This window comes from Aethalodelphis obliquidens, unplaced genomic scaffold (assembly GCF_003676395.1).
Source record: "Aethalodelphis obliquidens isolate GAN/ISIS:26980383/991018 unplaced genomic scaffold, ASM367639v1 scaffold13, whole genome shotgun sequence".
In the NCBI taxonomy this organism is placed as follows: Eukaryota; Metazoa; Chordata; class Mammalia; order Artiodactyla; family Delphinidae; genus Aethalodelphis; species Aethalodelphis obliquidens.
The window spans coordinates 37,416,293-37,439,235 of record NW_020837957.1 but is presented as its reverse complement, the minus strand read 5'-3'; the positions used below and the strand labels follow the sequence as shown (position 1 = coordinate 37,439,235).

General features: G+C 33.8%; 1 protein-coding gene across 2 annotated transcripts in view; it reads left to right on the top strand.

Annotated features, from left to right (window-relative positions):
* COL11A1 (collagen type XI alpha 1 chain) overlaps positions 1–22,943 on the top strand; it is a 195,323-nt gene that overhangs the window by 116,363 nt on the left and 56,017 nt on the right. For both annotated transcript variants that reach the window (XM_027114503.1, XM_027114504.1), the window contains exons 37-41: positions 5,919–5,972; positions 10,424–10,477; positions 13,132–13,239; positions 13,633–13,722; positions 13,980–14,033. In XM_027114503.1, coding sequence (XP_026970304.1) covers positions 5,919–5,972; positions 10,424–10,477; positions 13,132–13,239; positions 13,633–13,722; positions 13,980–14,033 — 360 coding nt within the window. The remainder of the gene's footprint in view (positions 1–5,918; positions 5,973–10,423; positions 10,478–13,131; positions 13,240–13,632; positions 13,723–13,979; positions 14,034–22,943) is intronic.

The window sequence follows — 22,943 nt, the reverse complement described above, 5'->3', positions numbered from 1 at the left end:
TTTTGCCTCTATAATGTATTTTTCTTAGAAAATGTAATGATAACCCTTCCTGAATCATTTCCTTTTTATAAAATTTGTTTAGAACCACAGTCTGTAGAATATCTTCATCAAATATTTTCACAAAGTTAATTGAAATCTTTTACTTTCACACAAATATTTGTGGGAATATAGGACATGCTCAGTGCTCAGCTGCTTTTTTCTCTCTCTCTCTTTTTTTTGGCAACCTATTCAGTTTATTTATGAGTTAGAATCAACTTACTGTCTTAGCCCATACCGTCTGCTATAACAAAAAAGCACAGATTGTGTAGTGTATAAACAGTAGAATCTATTTGTTAGAGTTCTGAAGGCTGGAAGTCCAAGATCCTCATCCCAGAATGGTGAGGTGAAGACCCTCTTTCAGGTAGCAGACTTTTCACTGTCTACTCTCTGGAGCCTCTTTTATAAGTCACTAGTTCCATTCATTAAGGTTCCATGAAGGTGGCATAAGCACTGCCCAAAAGTCCCATCTACTAATAACATCACCTTCGAGGGTTAGGATTTCAACATCTGAATTTCAAGGGGACACAGACTTTCAAACCATAGCACCCACCTGTCTAAGGAAATTGTTCTCACAGTGTGGTCCCTGGACCAGAAGATCAGCAGCACTTGGAATTTGTTAGAAATGCAACGTCTTGTCTCCACCTCACTCACCTAATCAGAACTCTAGGAGAGGGGCCCAGTCTGTGTCTTAACGAACTCTCTAGGTAGTTCTGATGCATGCTAATGTTTGTGAACCACTGTTCTAGTCCAGAGTAGACAATGCTATTCAAACTTTAATGTGCATGTAAATCACGTTGGTATTTTGTTAAAAATGTAAATTTTAATTCAGTAGGTCTGGGATGGGTCTTGAGACTTGACGTTACTGGCAAATGTCTAGATGATGCCAATGCCAGTGGTCAATGGGCCGTACTTTGAATAGCAAAGTTCAAAAAAGTTTTGGCTGAGAATAAGACCAACATAGTTTGAATATTATCTATGCTGTAGGAAACTAAGTATAGTTAAAATTTGCAGTCAGTGATTTGAGAACCAAATGTTTTCTCAATGTAATAATACCAATAACTAACTCCTAGTGGCAGTTTTACTCACATCCTGGTTATTTTCACTTAGTGGCACATTGATATAGATTTTTGGCTGAATATTTTAAACTGATTTTTGAACTGAATCTTTTTTTAAAACTTTTATTGGAGAATAGTTGATTTACAATGTTGTGTTAGTTTCAGGTGTACAGCAAAGTGAATCAGTTATACATATATCCAATCTTTTTTAGATTCTTTTCCCATATAGACCATTACTGAGTATTGAGTAGAGTTCCCTGTGCTATATAGTAAGTGCTCATTAGTTATCTATTTTATGTATAGTAGTGTGTATATGTCAATGCCACTCTTCCAGTTTAATCCTCCCTCCTCCTTCTCCCCTGGTAACCATAAGTTTGTTTTCTACATCTGTTGAACTGAATCTTTTTGGCAAAACCACAACAACATGCACCTTGTGAGAGGAAGTTATGTGAGGATTTTTATATATGCCAATATTTCAAAAATTGTACATCCCAATGTTCTTATTTCTAATAATTATATATAATATAAATAATTATAGTTAGTCAAATATAGTCCAGTAACAATCTTGCATAAATGAACGATTCAGAAAATTATAAATTAAGATGTTATAAATTTAAATAAATGTTACAAATGATTATATTTTTAAACATGTTGAAAATCATTTATAAGTAAATAAATATATTCTCCAATTTTTTAAAATTAATTAATTAATTAATTTTTTGCTGCATTTGGTCTTCGTTGCTGCGTGCAGGCTTTCTCTAGTTGTGGCCAGCGGGGGCTACTTGTCATTGCGGTGCACAGGCTTCTCATTGCGTTGGCTTCTCTTGTTGCAGAGCATGGGCAGTAGGTGTGAGGGCTTCAGTAGTTGTGGCTCACGGGCACTAGAGCGCAGGCTTGGTAGTTGTGGCGCACGGGCTTAGTTGCTCCACGGCATGTGGGATCTTCCCGGACCAGGATGGAACCCGTGTCCTCTGCATTGGCAGGCGGATTCTTAACCACTACGCCACCAGGGAACTCTTGTTCTCCAATATTTTTATATTGAGTTTGAATAACCCCCTCTTTCTCTGATTACTTTCAAATGTAATTTTAGCTCACATATTTGAAAAATGAATTATTTATTGTGAAATACTGACTTAAATGCTGAAACTCTCTTACTTTCTAAAATAATTTTAGGCACTGTTTAAAATATTATTTTTATCACTAACAGTCTTGCTCTAGTACAGCAAACATATCAAGAAAACTTTTTATCTATATTATTGTGTTATGAAAGGATTAATACAAATAGCTAGTATTAAACAAAGGATAATATAGATACTGTCTGCATATAATATTGTTTGCTCACTATTTCAGTTTTGTTCCAAATGTAATATTAAGTCATGCAAAGTTGCACATACAGAGAAGTGAAAATACTGTTGCAAAAATGATTTTGCGCATAAGATTCTTTCATAAGTATTTTGAAGCCATGTGCATAGATCATTGTTTAGCAACATAAAATCCAGTGATATGTGTAACTTCAACATTATCATACCATTTATATTTGTACAAATTGTTAAGAAGTTTCTCTCATGTAATATAATTTTATTGTCAATAAAGCCATTTTTTCCTCAAACTTTTTCAGTCCATTCTGTCACATATCTTTCAACAAGTTTTGAGCCATTGATCATGCATGCATTTTGTCTCTAAGGAGTATTAGAAATATAATAAATGCCTACATTTGAGAAACATGTAGTCTGCTTGGACAGACATGACACTGTTAAGGAACATTGCTTTCACTGCTAAACAAAATGAGTTTTATACTCTATTTCTCTGACAAATGCAACATTAGTGCGTGAAATAAGAGTACCTATCATTTCTCTGCTATGTAGTTGTATAACATATAGGAAAGAACTGTCTTCATTTCTTTGATATTTAGAAGGAGGGATTCAGGTAGAGAGATAGAACCAAGCTCCTCTTCCTTCAAATTAATTGATTCATTTTCATAGTAATCAGGAAATATATATATATATACACACACACATACATATGTTAGATATATACATGAAAAATAAATGAAAAAATATATATATTCACACAGACACATGTGGAGTATGGATTAAGCACTTAGAATGTTCATGTTTAGAGTCTGTTAATCTCATGCCAGTGTTAGCATATAGTTATCCCAATTAAAAAAATTAATTTAGGTGATTAGGATTTATAACATGACTACTATAAGATACATTCTATTTAGAGAAAAGTCAAAACTCAGTGCCAGTGTGAAGTGAAAAACATCTTAACATTTATAAGTGTCGTTTCATGGATTGCTTTGCTGTATATGCACCCTCCCCCCATTTAGATGAATTTCTTGTCACTACTCTTCACCAACAATATTAAAGGGGCAGTCTACTTTGATCAATAAAATTATTATATTTAAATTAATGCCATGAAATTATTTGGTAATTAATATGCTTATTTTATTGGATAGTAGTGTGAGGCCATTAAAATTACTTAGGATTGGGCTTCCCTGGTGGTGCAGTGGTTGAGAGTCCGCCTGCCGATGCAGGGAACATGGGTTCGTGCCCCGGTCCGGGAAGATCGCACATGCCGCGGAGCAGCTGCGCCCGTGAGCCATTGCCAAAAAAAAAAAAAAATTACTTAGGATTAATCACTTAATATTAGGAATAAATACTTAAGAAAAATGATGATGGTATGAATTCTTTATATAGTCTATTTACACTGCTCCCATAGGATATCTAGGAAAGCCATTAAAAATCATGTTGCATTCATCCCATGTGACATTTTTTAGATGTAAGATCACTGTTTTAAAGAGTTACAATATTTTGCAATAAAAGTGTAATCTATACTTTTCACACCAGCAAATATAACAAGATATTTAACTTTTATATTTACAGATTTGCTAAAAAACATGTAAATGCCTTATACTGATTGCAAAACTCATCATTTGAGATACACTTTAGAGTGGTGGAAAAAAAAAAACCTGACTCATGTTTATTATCCTTTAGCTCTCGCCCTCTATAATTTTAGTTAAAACTTTTACTACTGCCCTCAATTAATGGCATATTTTTTCCCATATGTATCAAAATAGTGATAGAGCACAGGATTTGTTTTTATTTACTATTTTGAAATACTGAACCTAGATGAGGTCCACTAGCAATCAACTACTTATAGATGTGTCTCACCTCTAAACCAAGAACGATACACCTAATGCCTAATACATAGATATGTAATATATGTTTTTGAAAGAAGGGCTGGGTAGATGATATCCAAGAACATTTTGGGGACTTGGTTAAAAACATTCCAGCTTTGGTCCTTTGGGTGGATGGGAATAGAATCACTGAGATGATCCTGGAAAATATGAACAAATCACTGAGGAAGCTATGATCTTGTGAAATATCATAACAAGCTTTATTTAGAGCTGGTAATTTAACCAGTGTGTCAGTAAAGATGCAATCAGGAAGCAGAGCTGGTACTAGTCACTGTTGGGAAGGCTTTCCACTGAAACGTTATAACCAAGCTAGAAAAAGTCTTATTCCAGTGAGAAAAAAGCTATCTGTGAAAATGATCTTATTTTGAAATACCTTTTATCAAACTCAATTTACAAAGAATTGATATTTGAAAATAGCTTTATGTAAATAATGTATTTTTAAATAAATAAGTAGGTTTATTCAAATAATTAACATACTGTGAGAGGTATACCTGTTATCATTAAAAATGTTATTACAGTGATCATTTCTCTTCATTTATCCAGACATTCTCACCTAAGAATATCTCTGCCTATACTTATTATACATGTTTTGAAAATTGAACTTGGTGCTTAATGGTTTCTGAGTAGTATGAATAATCCATAATGCAGTCTAAAGAAGCAATCTATTTCTACTAAGTATCTAAAACATAAGAACCTCACAGAGTTGTTTACTAAGTACTTAGTTAATGGCTTCATTTATTTTTTCAGTCATGACAAAGACAGCATCCTTTACTGAAAGTGATAACATAGTAGATGTGCTCGCCAGTGTTTAATAAACATTATGCTTCCAAGAGGGTATTTAAGAAAACCTGCTGGGAAAAATTTGCCCTGATGACTTCTAAAATTGAGTCTTGCACCTTGTTTCCTTTACTTGAAGCAACTGGGAAGTAAAATGCCATTGTTTATGTTTGTATTTCTTTCACATTCTTGTTAGTAAGAGCTCAGACCACCACTAGAGGACACTATCTATCTCTGGTATCCAAGTCTCAGTGCACAAGAAATTGTATTAGGAACACATCACCAAAAAGAGGGAAAAATATTCATTTGTCAAGTACTGAGGAGCTAACATTTTTACAAAAACAAAAATACAAACCAATATGAATATGCTTTTTGAAAAGAAAGATGCTAATGAAATTTAAATGTAAAATATTCAGATTACAGTTGTACAATTTTCTCCTGGTCTCATTTATAGCTATAGATATGCTAAAAAGATATATACAGGGGCTTCCCTGGTGGCGCAGTGGTTGGGAGTGCGCCTGACGATGCATGGGACATGGGTTCGTGCCCCGGTCCAGGAAGATCCCACATGCCGCAGAGCGGCTGGGCCCGTGAGCCATGGCCGCTGAGCCTGTGCGTCCGGAGCCTGTGCTCCGCAACGGGAGGGGCCACAACAGTGAGACGCCCGCGTACCGCAAAAAAAAAAAAAAAAAAAAAAAAATACACATTCTACCGTATGTGAAGTCAATAGAACATCAAAATAAGATATCTAATGAAGATATAAGAAAATTGCCTAACATGTATTTAGATTATAAATAATTCAAGAAATATTTATGATGTTTGATGTTTAATATTTGTGATTTCAGGGACCACCTGGAAAGGATGGCCTGCCAGGACACCCTGGGCAACGTGGAGAGACTGTAAGTGACCCAGTCTTCTGATTCAAATTTTCTATCTCAAGCAGTTCATCATTTCACAGAAAGATACTTTATTATTAACAAGTCAATTATCAGGTTAAGGACAATGGTGAAATTAATTCCATTTAATCTTTTAAAAATATATTTGCAATACATAAATAGACCTATGTTTGTATCTAAACATTTAAATAAATATACTTGAGGACATGGATGTTACTTGATTTTCCTTGTTTTCAATAACAACACTTTAGGGATAAGCTGATGGAAAAGACCTCATTGTCTTTTGGATACCTCCACAAGGTTGTCAGCCTTGACCCTTTCACATAAGTTTTTGTTACAGATATATTCCACCCTACCCTTTCACCTTTCCACTCTCTAAAGGAGACACGTTACAATAAACTGCAGATAATATACTCTTCTATCCAGAATTAAGGGATGAAATATTTCCTGCTATTGGAACTGTAAGGCTGTAATTGGTCTAGAACTATGTCAAATGCATTCTCTCCTCTCAAGTAGGAAAATGGAAATGGAAAAAAATGTAACTTAAATGATGGGGAATATAACATTAAATACACTCTCTGAATAACTTATGTGTATAACAGAGGTAGACAACGGGGAAACTGGCAGCTCAACTGTGGTTTAAGAATCCTGGCGGTTTTGTTTATTTATTCTGCCACTGTTAACAAAACTTTGTATCTGACTGTTGCAGTGGGATGGTAGTCTAATAAGAAATCACCATGGATTAGCATGTTTCCTTGGAATCAGTTCTTGGCTCCTAACATTGATTAATTTTATCCAGATTTCTTAAGGAAACCACAACACAGACTACCTTTGACTGTGTGGCTCAAAATTATCTTAGGGTATTCTGCCAGCATGAACACATATTTGGGGTTCAATAGAAATACTGGATAACAGATTTGAAAACATGATGATTTTCTACATAGGATAAACAATCTGGCAGCAGCAGCCAATTCCTGTTTTGCTCACCAAGTGACAATTCTTAGTGTAATGACTTTTTAGTTTTAGTCAGATTGTAAACTTCAAAGTCTTGGATTACCGAAGCAAAATCAAGAATGATTTTAGTGAGACCAAAGAGTAAAATTGTTTGGGTTTCCTATTGGGAAAGACATCTCCATGATGAGCAAGAAATAAACTCTCTAAAGGATAATCCACATTCAAATTTGCAAACGCATTCTCATTCAAATATTGCAGTCAATCATTTTTAACTAAGTCATGGTATAGCTTCTTGGGAATACCTCTCAAATATTTCCAAAATGTCTTTTGAGGAAGGGGTACCTAGAGAATTATCATTATAAAATCCCTTTTGACTTTAATTTAATCAAGAGCTTCTGCTTCTATCCAAAGTAACCATATTATATATAACCTTTAAAGTTAAAGTGGAAAACTAGCATATTAACTAACGTTTCTAGGATGGATATTCTCATCTAGTAGTTTTTTGTAAACAACAACTAGAATTATGTCTGGAAAATTGTATTCCTGATTTCAAATCCACTTTAAGAACAGTAGTGAGTCACCCTATCACCAGGAACCTTTCTTTCTCACCTTGTTCTGTGTTGACTGTGATTCAAAAGATTATCTTGTCCAAGAGTCAGGATCTAGGGCATCTATATTTTGATATATCTGTTTCCTTTTTTTAAAGAAGAAAGTATTTTATTATATTTGAGATTTGTTCCCATTCAGAAATCCTTGAATTGAAGGTTCATTCTGACATCTTACAATTTAAAGCTTTTTAAGACCACTAGGAATAATTAGAGATAGTCTTTATTATACTGAAACAACCCACGTTTGTCTCAGAAACACAGTGCCAAATCATGCTTTGACTGTAGAGGTGATCAGAATAGGAGTTCCATTTTTATTACTCATGTCTCAAATTAACTTCTGTTTTTCGGGATTTTGAAAAACATAATTTAACTTATTATCCTAAAATTAAATGGCAAGGAAAGTCTTATTACATGACAGTATTAGAATAATCGCACTCCATTCTGATCTATAAAAGTTTTCTTGCACATAGTTCATCTGTAAGATCCTCAGTGTCAGATTTATAAGATACTTGCAAAACTCTGAATGTTTTGAATGAGCAGGCGTATGGTCAATGCTGTTTTCCAGCTCCTTCCAAATCTGTTTCTCACTCAGAGGTACTAGCACCCTCTTAGAACATATGAATACAAGTCTGGGTGGCAAATTTTTCACAGAATTTCCTCAGTTAAGCGTTTATTTTTAATCAGTTAATTTTCATAATTAATTATTATTGTGATCAATTTCATCTGCTATTCTTGCTCTCACAGTTACTAAGGAAAAAACTTTATAAGACTAATTTTTTTAAAGTCCTGATTGCACTTACAGCTTTATGTCAAACTTTGTGATTAGAAATTGGGCAAAAGGTGATCCAGACAGAGGGAACAGATTATGCAACCATGTGGTGCATGGTTGTTTAGGGAAAGTTGAGATTGTGTAGACTTGGTAATGGATATTTCATGACATATGCTTAGCAATGAGTTGAATAGATTTGCTTTTGTGGCATGATAACAAGTGGACAGGTGAGTGAACCTGACTTGAAAAACTGTAGTGGTCAAGGAAAGTGGTGAGTATAGTTCAAATAAGACAGGTCTGTCTACTCAACAAGAGAGAAGAAGCTGTATTTGCGAGTTTCTGAGATGACATGGTAGGATTAAATGACTGAGCTTGAGGACCTGAGGAAAGTCTGGGATCTGAAGTCACTTTGTTAATAAAGGGAGAGAACAGAGGTGGAAAATCAAAGGAGAGGATTTATTTAGTGAAAACAATTTTGAGAATGTTAAGCTGAGGAAAAAACATAAGAAGGCATTGATAACAATTGTGATCATGGAAGTTATTGAGATCATCTAAGGAGTAGCTAGGATGTGGGACTACATGCTGTAAACAAATGATAAGAGTAACAGCACTAAGAGCTGTTAGCTCTCAGTGAAAAAGAAAAAAAAAATTATGTATATATATGCTTACATATGTGGGTACAAATTTCCACACCATTAAGTTCCTGAAAAGTTAAAATTAAGCAGTCAAGCTAAGTAAATGCTATAATATATTTCCCTTGAATTGATTCACTTTGCTGTTGTTATTGATAACTCAAGTGGAAACTTGATGGTCTTAAGAATTAATGTATTTTTTTAACAGATCTTTATTGGAGTATAATTGCTTCACAATACTGTGTTAGTTTCTGCTGTACACCAAAGTAAATCAGCTATATGCATACATATGTCTCCACATCCCCTCCCTCTTGAGCCTCCCTATCCCACCTCTCTAGGTCATCGCAAAGCACCAAGCTGATCTCCCTGTGCTATGCTGCTGCTTCCCGCATGTCGATGCTACTCTCACTTCGCCCCAGCTTCTCCCCTCACCCCGTGTCCTCAAGTTCAAAAAAAAAAGAATTAATGTACTTTAAAAATAGGAGAAATTTGTTTTCTTTCCCCATGGCATCAATTAAAATAATTACAGATTCTTTTCCTGCTTTTAAGTTTTGTTTTTATAAATAATGTAATCACAATTATCTGGAAGTTCATGATACAAGTGTGGGGCTAGTTTCTGCTCTTTGCTTTCTAACTTTCTTATTTCCAATCTGATGTTATAATGAATAAAACTTTTGCAAATACTATTTGCTTTAATTCAATTCTTTGGCAGGTTTGTCAGTATTTTGAATCTTTATCCAACTGTTAAGTGTCAATTAACTCACATGAGAAGGAAATTTGCTAATCATAATACAGTCATGCAGAATGAATAACCCAGGAGTCTAGAGAAATATAGACACCAGAATATATGCCCAAAGGCCTTGTTTAGTGAGTACATGCGCTCACATCTACTGGATTTTATTCTAATGACTGCATTATATGCAAGGTACATTTGTAAGTATATTCTTTTGGGTTTTAAGAAAGAACACTGATAAAATGTTGAAATAATGACAAAGCATGCAAAGCTTTCTTTTTATAAATTTATTTTTATATCTTGTTTATTTTATGAGATTGTTGGAATGCAGGAAAGAGAAATGCATGAATATCACAGACTGTAGATTTATCTCTGTATAAAGAACCAGTGGACTGTTTCAAAGAATGTCTAAATCCTCATTTATTTCATCTGTAAACATTTCTCGATTAAAATTTCTATGTTGTCTGACTCAGTGAAAGAGGGCTAAGAACACATTTTTGCTCCAGCTTCATCCCATTTTCTTGTTTTCTTTTTTAAGCTTATTGAAAGTAATCATAGGACTACAGTGTACAATAGTGAAGATGTTAAGTTTTCAATATAAAAAGAACTGGAATGTAATAATTCATAGGCATTTAAAAATAAGTATTTTTATCCAAAAGATGACTTTCTTTTAATGTGAATTATTCAACTGTCTCAGAGAATTTTAATTTATGCTTTGTGTCCTGGATAGCTTTTATAGATTTTTTTTTTTACCTTAGGGGTTTCAAGGCAAGACCGGCCCTCCTGGGCCAGGGGGTGTTGTTGGACCACAGGTACGTTCCATTTACTTTATTTTCCTAACAAGATTTATTTTCTTGTTTATATTTTCACCTTTGCTAAGTTGTGTAAAATTTGCTCATTTTATTGTGAAAAGTTTTTAATTGAAATTTATGTATTTTTATATTTTGGATGGCATTTAAATATATAATTTGCCTGCATCAAATGAACTTCAGCAAACCATAAGTTAGCTAAAGCGATTTTTCAATTGCCTGAATGAATAAAAGAAAAGAATAAAATAACTGACATTAAGTCAGAAAGTTCACAATGAAGGTGACACGAAAGCCTGATCATGGCATCATCTGCTAAAAACATCACATAATTTTTAAATAGATTGGCCATAATCTTTTTTGGGGATTTCAAATTATAAAATGACTTTAGTTTTCTAAGTATAAATTAGATTTAGAGGTATAATATATTAGAAATATAAAGCTTCTAACACAATTCTTCTAAAATGTTAATATTTGCATTATATTACATGTTTCTTAAAATTTCTGTCTTCATAACAATGATTTCCGTCGATGATAAAATATTAGGGTGTAATCTTTGAGTATATAGAAATAATGGCAAAGACAAGTAGCTTTTTCAAGGGAGGTGGCAGAAAGAATCTCAAAACTTGATGCAGTATCCTGAATTATAGTATTAACTACTTATAGAAAATAATTCACAGGGATAGAAAACAATGTTTTTATTGTGGCGTAGCCTATTGAATGGACACGACACATCTAGTTTACTCAGCTGGAATTTTATCCCTGCTAATAACAAATTATAGCAAAAGAGCAGTTGATTGAGTGTTTTAATTATTTAATTGCTTTAAGTAGTCTTTCCTCAGCCTACAATCAGCTCTTAATACTTTGTAACTCAATCACACACCACACACACAGAGAGAAACGAAAACTGTGTCTTCTTTCTAGGAATATGTGTGATAGAAGCAAAAACGAAGAGTTCTTGGATTGGTTGATCCCTTTTATTTCAGAGATCACTTTGAGCCAAGGGAATTTCTGTTTGCTACTTTATAAAGAAGAAAACAGTGTGCATGATGCTCTTTTTGCAGATTTCTGTGTGTGTGCTGAGCCTTCCTTTTAACTGCTTATCAGTTTTAATTTTTAAAAAACCCTCTAAATAATTGTTTTCTTCTTTATTCCAAACAACTTCACAGCAATTTCCTGTGGAAAAATCTAACTGAAAGAATCATTCCTATTATGTTATTTATCTCTGAACAGAAATAGAATTAGGGCCCCAACTAGAATGTAAACATCTTGGGGCTTAACTGAACATTTCAGGTCCTCACGATTTTGAAAAGTCATCTCTGCCTAATGCAGACATCCGGTTTCTGAGCCCCGTGTTCTTTTTTGTCTCCCTACTTTAAGGCATAAAAATAACACGTGTGTTATTGAATATGCATCTTCATTGGATTATTTTTCTTTATTGGTCCTTTTAAGAAAGAAAATTCTATAGCCTATTTCAAATGTAACCGTATTTTCATGTTAGGACAAAGGAAGTGATTTAATAGGAGCAATATTGATTGCAATACTTGATACTCCTTTTTTTGTGCGGTCATGTGAATCACCACTCATTTTTGTCTCAGTGGTGATAGCCATTAAATTAGGATCAGTTCTACATTCCTTACTATTGAAATTCTGATCAGATGTTTAAGGAAACATTCCTATGGGAAGAAATGTTTATGCATTAATGATAAGTTTGGGACCTTCAGCAATACATAATTAAAGGAATTTAAACCTAGAAATGTACACTCAAATTCGGATACATGTGTTTTTTATCCAAGACCAAAAAGTAAGAATCTGTTGCAATGATATTCCATAAGCAACTTCAGTAACACATTCCACTGTTTAACAATCTTAGCATCTGGAAACTTTCCCTTTATATATGTTTAAACTTAAATCCTTCATTTTGTTTTTCTCTAAGTGGAGATAGAGAGCAACTGGTCACCATTCTCTATTTACACTTGAAATAGCACCACAAACCAGCACCACTCAGGGGACACATAAGTGACCTGACATTTTTCACTTTGGCATTTGCAGCAGTTTAAGGCAGTGGGCTATTTGTTATAGTCTTTGGCCGAAAGGAACTGCCAACCCAAACTCATGATCTTCAGGGTCCCCCTGCCACATTGTCTAGACTTTGTCAAATGAACGTAGATTAACAATTGGAAGGTCTCCAATCATGGAAATTCCAAGGAGGACCACTTTGGTTGTTTGGGTTCCAGGGGACCTGAGCTTATTATCAAGCAGTGATTAATTGAGTAGTGGTACCAGTGCCTCTTTTGCTCCTAAACTCATTTGACACCTAATATAAAAAGAGGGGAGGGTATGAAATTATAGTGAAAAAACAGTTTTTAACAATACTTCGCCTCACTCTGAAACAATCTGGTATTAAATAAAGAAAACAGCTCTTTGAATTTATCTATATATTTCCCTATACACTCAGATTTTAATAAAGATTACACATAATCTTTCAGACTTCTACCAGGTAATTTACTTTCACTGCTTTATATGCAGTTTTGTAGGACATCATGAAAATAATTGAAAATGATAAAACTTTGTGAAAGGGAGTGATATTTGTTTTGGGTTTGTGTTATCTTTGCCAAAAATAAAAGAGCAATCTAATGAAGTTTATTTATCCAATTTAGGGACCAACTGGTGAGACTGGTCCCATAGGTGAACGTGGACATCCTGGTCCTCCTGGCCCTCCTGGGGAGCAAGGTCTTCCCGGTGCTGCAGGAAAAGAAGGTGCAAAGGTACACCATGCTCAAGGAATTTTCTTGGCTGAAAATATTCATTTACTTTTTACTGTAGCTTCTCATTACTTGTCCATAGATTCTCTAAATGCTGGTGTAGTATTTAAATGAATGTCAGAAAGATATGTCAGTAAAATATTCAGTTTATTGTATCTCAAGGCATGACTGGACAATATACAAGAACAGTTAGTTCTATTGACCATAAAACCATCCATTTATATACACTCAACTGTGAATAGTAGCTCATTTTAATGTATATGACATTCCACACAATACTCTCATCATTAAACGGTATTCAGGCTTTACTCACAGTAGTTTAGAGGTAATTACAATTTTGTTTCTGGAAACATGTAGAGTTTACTCTCTATGATGGATGTTTATTATGTTCTTTAGGGTGACCCAGGTCCTCAAGGTGTCTCAGGGAAAGATGGACCAGCAGGACTACGTGGTTTCCCAGGTGAAAGAGGACTTTCTGGAGCTCAGGTATAATTAACATATTAATGAAATATGTGAATAAAATTGCTTATTAGAAGCATTTTTTTAGGTCTCAACTAAATAAAGATTCATGAGTAATTAAAGGGAAATATGTAAGCATATGCATTGGTTGTCATAATACATATAGCAATATACATTAGTGTCTGGAAACACTTCCTAATATTCTCATTTTGTCAATCATACATCTCCTCCTATTTATATTCAATTCACATCAATTCATTATCTTTGCTTTTCACTTTTCCCAGGGTGCACCTGGACTGAAAGGAGGAGAAGGTCCCCAGGGCCCACCAGGTCCAGTTGTAAGTATGATTATAATAAATAGCCATGCTATCCATGATTGCAAATTACAGCTCTTCTTTCATTACTCTCATGCTGTGATCCCACAGTGTGTGGAAGAGAAAATAAACACATGTCAATCAAATCAGTCAGTCAATGCCTGGTTTCTACCAGTTGCATGCTCTGATGAGTGCAGAAACAAAAGAGTTTAGATGATTGAAAATATTTATTTTACCACTGCTGTCAGGAGGTAAAAGGAGCTATCTTGCTTCTTACAATACCTGAGGAAATAAATCATAATTTGTCTGATTCTGAGTACTTGATGAGACTTGAATTTTATCAATGCTCATTTAAAAAATCCCATAAGTGTGAAAGGCATACATCCATTTTGTATATTATCTAGATTGCTTTATTTAGTCAATGTAACCTTATGAAATAATTGGCAAATGAGTAAATATCAGATTTTTATTTACTTGAGATACATATAACCCCCCAGAAAGCATTAGAATGCAGCCTTAATTTTTTTCCATTAATTTACCTTCATTCTTAGCTGTACCGTGTGAAGTTACCAATAAGAGCCAAACTACCAATTTTAGCAGTTTCTTCTCATTCTCCATTTTATTTCTCCAATCTAAAAAGCTGAAAGTTACCTTAACTTGCATCTCAACTTCTTTATATAACATATTGAAGTCATACTAGTTCCACCTCCAAAATATTCCTTTAATTTGTCCCCTTTTCTTCATTTCCACTACCACCACATTTGTTCAGACTCTTTCCTTTCCCTCTTTGCTTAATAGTGTCTTATCTCCTTGACTCTCTTTCTTACCCTCTTCTGTTAGTTTTGCCCACTGATTGTAGAATTATAGCTTAATACACAACCTTAACTCTTCCCTTGCTTTGCTTATACATATCTCATGGTTCCACGCTGTCTTTGGAAACCAAACTCCTTATAAGTTTCTTCAAAATTTGATCCCAATCACTATAGTCTATTTTATTTTTCTCAAGGCCTACATTCTAATTCTACCCAATTTAATGCACTGAATTTCTTGCTTATCATACTACCACAATCTTTATACTTTGCAGAGAATATAGTTTATACTATTCTTCTTCCAGGAAACCCCATTTTTCCTTTCTCTATTTGAAAAAAATCCTACTCATCCGTAGAGATCAAGCTTAAATGTTAAAATCTCTATAAGGTCATCTTTGGACAATTTGCTTCCATTTCATATATTAGTGAAATTTCTCTGCTCTTTGTGCTCTTTGTTATGATTCGCATTTTAGAAATTGCATTGGAATATATTTGGTTGTCTGTCTCTTTCATTAGACTGTGAGTTCCTTATGTTACTTTGGTTATATTCACAGTACAGTGCTGTCAATATAATCATTCCATATTTACCTATTTAAATTTATCATACATCCTGATACTGGAGTAAAGTGTATATAGCATAAATAATACTGAGAACACAGCAATATAATCTTTGGCAGATTGATTAACATTATATTTAATCTGTAGATCATACAAATGTCATTACAATGATTATGGTCGGTATGGATATCTGATAAGGATTTTTTAAAAAGAAAAGTAAGACTTTTCAATAACTATATTTGATATTCATAAAATTATATAGAACATTTTAAGATATCCAGATAAGTTAGTGGTGGTAGCATGAGTAGGAAAAAATAGTTGAATAAGACAGAAGTGCTTATTTGAGCATAGATAGAATCTTCAAAATTTTCAGTGCAATGCAATCTATTTATCCAGAACTTCAGGTTCTAAAGTGAATTTTATTTTGGAATATGGATGCATTTTTTGAGATCAATAGTTATTGCATCTGTGAAACCTGAATCATGAGCACAACATTTAAATTGTTTAAAGTAATTTTTTAGGACCCAAGCAAACAATGTTATCTGAGGTCTTTGGACAGTTGAAATCAATATATTTGTAGGGTACATAATATGCCCAGAAGATAGAGATATACTTTAATAGAATATTACTCAACAATTATCTGGTTACATGTGAAAGAACATAGTAAATATGATCAAAAAGATCTAATATTTATTCATTTAGCATCAAGAACCGCTTATTTGGCAATTACTACTTACTTCCCTGTATACAATTAGGCTCCACAGAAGACATACCTCTAAAAGACTTAAAATAAGGGAAACAATTTTGAAAAGAAACACACCAAAGACCAAATAGCACTATAAGACAGTCAGTGATTAAATGCCTAATGATATACAAACAACAATTATTAATTACTCAAGGGCAGGGGAAGAGAAGAGAAATCAGTAAAAGGGTCATGCAGGAGGTGGCCCTTGAACTTGGCTTCAAAGAGTATAGAGGATTACAAAATCATTAAGATCTAGAGAATGATACTAGGAAAGGGATAAGGTGTTTAGGGAACATCTGGTCTTACCAAAGTGTGACACCTTGGGAGAGGGACTAAAGTGTGATGAATTCTTGCTAGGACCCAGGTACTCTGCTATGTATTTACATAATATAATGCTAAAGCAGAAATATAATGTGCCATATGATTATTGAAGCTCTAAAATGCCACATTGAAGTAATTTGAAGATTTGAAGTTTTTGGAGTAAATGGAGTAAAAAAAAAATTAAAGTTTTTTGGAGCAAACAAATTTAATAAAGTTTTAGGGAAAAAGTTATCATTAGTGTGTAATACATAGCAGAGATGGGAGAGACTCATTGAACATAAAAGTTCAGTGATCAATGTCATAATATGAGTGAGCCAATGATAGTACAGTGGGAAGTCAAAGGCCAGTGCAGATGGAACAAACACTAGGAAGGAAGGATAGTAGGATTTATTACTAAGATTGGATATAGGCAGTGAGGAAAGATGAAAACTGAATGATGACTTCAAGCTTGCGTCCTTGGGGGAATGATAATTTAGTGATGCCTGGTCAGTTTTACCTGGTCAGAAACGATGACAAACACAAAACACTCTCACACGAAAGCTCAAAGCCTCTTAGTAGTCACAAAAGATTTTAAAATGCTTTTATACTTTGCTGATAGAAATGCTCCACAGATGCTGACTGTGAGTTTATTTATTTGGAATTAGAATCTATTCTTACAATAAATTAACATACACAATTCAATAGGCATCAACCAATTAAAATTCTTCCTCAAAGTTGTTGGAAAAGGAACCACTAAAAAGAAAGAGATCATCCACATTTATTAGTTCTTTATGCTATTACTCTAATTGCTGTAAAATATAACAGAGGTTTATGATGATGACTCCCACTTCATAACAAGTGCTAAACAAGCCTCAGTTTACTCCAGTTAAAGCAATTACATGCATGTGAAATTTGATTTTGAAATTTTTTAATTCCAAATTACCACGATTAAAACAAAAGTTGTTGATTTTCTAGATGTAAACTATAATTTATTCAGAAAATTTGTTCATGTTAATTCTCATTTTTTGAGGTTAAAGACTTAGGGGGATTATCTTGCAACTGAGAGTATAAACAAAGAATAAGAAGTGCTGACTTCTTTGGCAAGAAAGATAACATGTTCCATTTTGCAATGTTGATCAAAGATGTGACATCGAAATATCAGAGGAAAATATCTGGTCAGTTGGTGAGAGACAATGAAATTGTAATGCATAAGGATAAAGGTGTAAGAGTATCCTGTAGAACTCCTGAGTCTGTATCAATCTCATATTAACTTTACCTTAGGGATATTGACCAAGTATTGGTAAGTGCAGGACTAAAATTCACAGGAGCAGAGAGAGATAGAGATTCAGCACATATGCATACTAAGGAAAAAATATCAAAGTGATGAGTTCTCTAAGGAAAAAATGTAAAGAAAGATGTGGATGGTAAAGGAAGTAGAAAAGGGAAAGGAAATTATTAAGAGTATTTATTCTTTCAACTCATGCTAAGAACTTTATAATTGTTATCTTATTTGATTCTTGCAACCTGGCCCAGTAGATATTATCTTTCCATTTTTAAAGGCAAGGGATCTGAGACTTAGAGAAGGTAAACAGCTTGCCCAAGTTCATAGTCCTTTGAAAACGAAACACCACAGCACATTACATAGACCCATTTCCAGACATGTGTATCTCTTACTCTGTAAACATTGGCCTAACATTCTCTCTCTCTCCCTCTCTCTCTGTCTCTCTCAGTTGCAGTTTTCCAAGTCCTCTTCATCCTTCTCTATTTTGGTGAAAAATTTGTCAAAAGGAAAAGAGTTAGAGGAGCTAATATTACAGCTAACTAGGCTTTAATATTCCTATATGTGCTCTTTATAATCATTCTTAACTTGAATGAATCAAAGACTAAACTGCTTAAACGGATGTACAAGTTGGATCCTTAATGACCATAAATATTTTCCAGTATACTATTGAATCCTTAACTTTTTTCCTTAGAATACAATTCTTAAGGAGAGTAGTTGTGCTGTCTTTCTGGAATACTAGAGAAATAATAAATTCCCTCACTGCATAGGACGTCAATGAACTAAAACTAAAAGCAGGGTTTTTATCAACAGTTCTTGCTCACAGTGAGATTTGTAAAGTGTGTACATGTCACAGTTATGCACGTCAAACACTATACCCTTTCAATATATTCTGGCCCATACAAAGCAAAATGTATTTAATAGTCATCCATCTATACCTGTGTACATGTATACATTTATAAATATATTTAACATCTATTCTTTTTATTCATAATCTATTCAGTTGGAAACATAGGCCAGACTGTTTGTATCACATTGTTATGACAGCCTATAGAAGTGGATTTATTGAACTCTGATAGGTCTAGCTATGATGCCATTGGCTTGTATTTAGAGAAACTATAACGTGTAGAGTTGTATCAACCAAAAGTATCTATTTGAGGATATGGGAGATTTGTATGCAAGGCTCCTATTATGAGTATCCTCAGAAGAAATCTCTTACTAATAATAGCATTAGAAATGTTTGTAGTTTCTTGAGCAGTTAGCTGGTTTTTTTTTTTTTTCTTTCAACTGTTACGAAAATTAAATTTCTCTTTTTGTTATGGCTTACGGAAATAATGGAGTCAAATTGGGGACACAGTAGAGAAGAAAACTCCTTGCTTTTTGACTGTTTTTGTAATTTTGCGTTCAACTCTATACAAAAAGTACATATAATGTACTTTAATATTATCTTCTTTATTTTATTAGAGTTACTTTTTAAAAATGCTGTACAAGACCCATTGCATTGACTTCATAAACCATCAATGGATCATGACCTGCATTTGGGAAAAGCCTTGGTCTCTAGTATGCATTTTTAGATTACTAATATTGTTAGTCCTATTTTTTGCCAATAAAAAAGTTACTTGCTTCTTTACATTTCTTACCTAACATTTCTTATTTATATTATCTTTTATTTATGTCTTCCCTGTAAGCTGCTGTAAGTCTTTTCTTATGGAAAACTATAATTAAATAAATATCTGAATACACCAATCTATTAAGCTGGAGTTTTATAGATTCATTAAATGGACATTTCCTGCATAGAGCTTATGGTTTACTGAGGATGATGGATGTGGAATAGATAAAATAACATATTAAATAATGAGTAATATATTAAAAGATAGAACAAAGAAGTTGAAGTGTAAACAATGTATTTTCCCTAAAGGAATTAGGTTGGAGTTAAAGATATAAATAAAAATCAATTTGATCTATGAAAAGCAAGTTTTTTGTGGGTTAGACTTAGTCTTGAAGTCTTCATCACTGTTTTAGTCCTCTTAGCAAAGAATTGGTATCTCAATGTCATAGTTTCTGAAGGTCTAGCTACTCGGAATGAATGTATATTGAGAAACAGTTTTTAGTGCTCCTGCTGAAGACAAACAAAATTTATCCCAACAGGATACTGTGACTTTGGGCTTCTAAAATCTGGCAAAAACCAAGCGTTCTCTGTATGCGTGATGATGTACAAAAAAGCTGGTAATAGATGCCCATCAAAGCAGGGCATGTTTTCTCATCTCAGGGGGTTTACTCGCTAAGTGGGTGTCTTGATGCACACACGCAAGGCAGGAAGAAGCAAGGGGCTGAACGGCAAGAGAGGAAGGCAGCACGGCGTTTTTCTCATATGTTGAACACAAACTGAGTAAACATTTTATATTTATGTTAACACAGTATATACAAATATATTATGCAAACGAGTTCTCAGATTGCATTTACCACCTATATTTTCATAAAACAAAATCAAGGAAAATGTATTCCCTGAATAATCTCTCCCTCATATGCTTTTTCTGATAAAAAAAAAAAGTCCCCTCTGGGACTTCCCTGGCAGTCCAGTGGTTAAGACTCCGCGCTGCCAGTGCAGGGGGCATGGATTCGATCTCTGGTGGGGGAACTAACATCCCACATGCCGCCCGGTGTGGCCAAAAGATAAAATAATAATAATAATAATTTAAAAAAATCTCCTCATTGCCAACAGTTATTTCTCTAAAAATAAGGAGATTTTAAAAAATAAAATAGTGTGCGGGTAAAGGCCCTCTATCCTTACAACCACATTTCTTCCCCGTCCCCAGGAGTGGGAGTTAATATGGAGAATGTATATGGGGAGGGGGCAGGCACATAGCTGCTAAAAGGTAAAAGTCCAAGATTTCACAACTGTGCAACGTATCAGTCTTTATTCCTTTCCTATGACTCCTATTTCATGATTGTCCCCTGATGATTCTCTCTTTTTCTCTTTATGTGCTATTATTTCTTCCTGTTGTTGTCTCTCCCTTAGGATTTTATATGCCCTTCTTATCATAATTCCTATTTCTTCTAATTATTTGTCCACATCCCATTCCAGAGAACCTTCTTTTCACTGGCTTTTTACTTATTTCTCAAACAAGGAGCTGGAAAAGTTTTTAGAAGGATTATACTTACTAACTGGGTCATATGCTATTCTTTTTAAAATTAAAGCACACTTTCTCTATTGGAATACGGTTAGACCTCAGGGGGCTATTATGACATCCAATCAGGATGAATCATGTAGACAGATGGTGGTGGGATCAGTGACCGAAGACTGAGATATTGTAGGACTTTAACTTAATCATTCAGAATTTATGTTTTAAACTCTGGTAATGCTTGATATTTTACCTGAATTTTCAGCTTATCTGATCTCAAATACATGTAATCTGCAGAGTGAAAATTACCTCAAACTAGTTTTGCCACAAAGGTCAACTTGGCTTTACAAAGAGAGGGGCAGACTTTTTTCTTTTTTTGCTTTCTACTTGTATAGCTCTGTTCATAAGGACTTGTGTTTATGTTTCTTTTCCTCTCTCTAGTGGGCTGCCTTCTAATTGAAAGCTGATGAGATGATTTCTCTGTTTACCTCTTTCCTTTACTTTACAAATGCTTCTCAGAATATGAAACACCCAGTGAATATAACAGAAAATATTTATCTGGGGTTCTCCTGTGTGTGAAGAGTTAGAGAAATAACCACTATTCTCATTGCTTCAAGGAAATAAACTGATGCTATTGACTTGTGTTTTATTACCATTGCAAGGTTTAGGGAAAAGGGCTGCAGAAGAGGATAAAGCTAACATAAACTTAAAGAGAGGTCACTAATTATAAAAATGTAAATTCCTCTCTTTTAAAAATAAGTAAATGTCCAACCTTCAGTTGAAAATAAGTGACCTATAGTGGTTGCTGTTTAGTATTAAAATAACAGAATACTTCATGATATTAAGATTGTTATGATTCCTGTAATTCCATACATACCTTTAGAAAACTTTTAATTTACCTTGTGTCCATTGCTATTTAAATCATACATTGGGGAAATATTTTTATAGTTTTAGCCTCTTTTTCTCTGAGTTCTTTCCAGTTAAGCACTTTTGATGGGTAAAATATTTATCATTGCTATAGAGATGAGTATGTAAACAGTTTAAATTAGGACTAAAAATACTGTTTTGTGGGAAAAGCTCTACTCTTTAACTGTATGGCCTTAGATATACCATACACATTCTGGATCTTAATTTTCTCTCCTATAAAATTTAACTTCTGCAATCATTTGAGATTGCATATCTACTTTTAAAGTATGTAGCTGTTCATGTACAGTACTCCAACATCTGTTGCATTCATATTTTAGGACAGACTTTAGATGTATCAACACAATAATATCAGAAAAAACAGAGGGCAAATTATTTCTGTTCCTATTTTGTTGGTGAGAAAATAGAGCCAAATAGAAGTTAATCAGTTTGTTCAAGATGGGAAAGCTACTGGTTTCAGTGCTGAGAAGGAAAAGATCACACATACAGTTGACACTTTTACGTAGGGCTTGCTATGTGCCAGTAAGTACTCAGAGGGCTGAAGATCAATTTAAAAAACAAGCAAAAATTTTACCTTTGTGAGCCTATTATTATCCATTTAACCTATGTTTAAACCCAAACATGTTCATCTTAGATGTAATTGTTCACTTGTCTGACAAATATAAAGCCCTCTGTTCTTCACTATAGCCAGTTATAGGACAATGCAATAAATTCTATAACTATAACTGTCTAGCCTTTATGGAAAAAAATGAATCTGCAGTGTGAGCTTCTTAAGGGCTGATGCCTGCCATAATACATTTTGTATTCCCAACCAGTGTCACAAGAGAGTAGTCTCACTATATTTTTGTTAAATATGTTCTCTTTTTAATATCAGGTTTAAATTTTCATTTTTAATGGAATTTCTTCAGTGATTCAATTGGGATTAAAGGATTCATAAGGCTTACTCTTAAAAGTTGACCTGGGAATATTTAAATAAGTTCTGTATGTTGATAACAGCATGTGCTTAATCAGTAGGTATCATCAGAGATTTTCACTTTTCATTTATAGATGTATAAAATAAAATCACTGCAGAGCATGCTGGTATCAAAAATATCTAGACTGTATGAAAGTCAGAGAATGACTGTTTGGACAAAGGAGATAAGCATTGCCATTAATTCTTTTAAGTTTTCTCATTTTAGAAAGTGTTCAACCAATGTG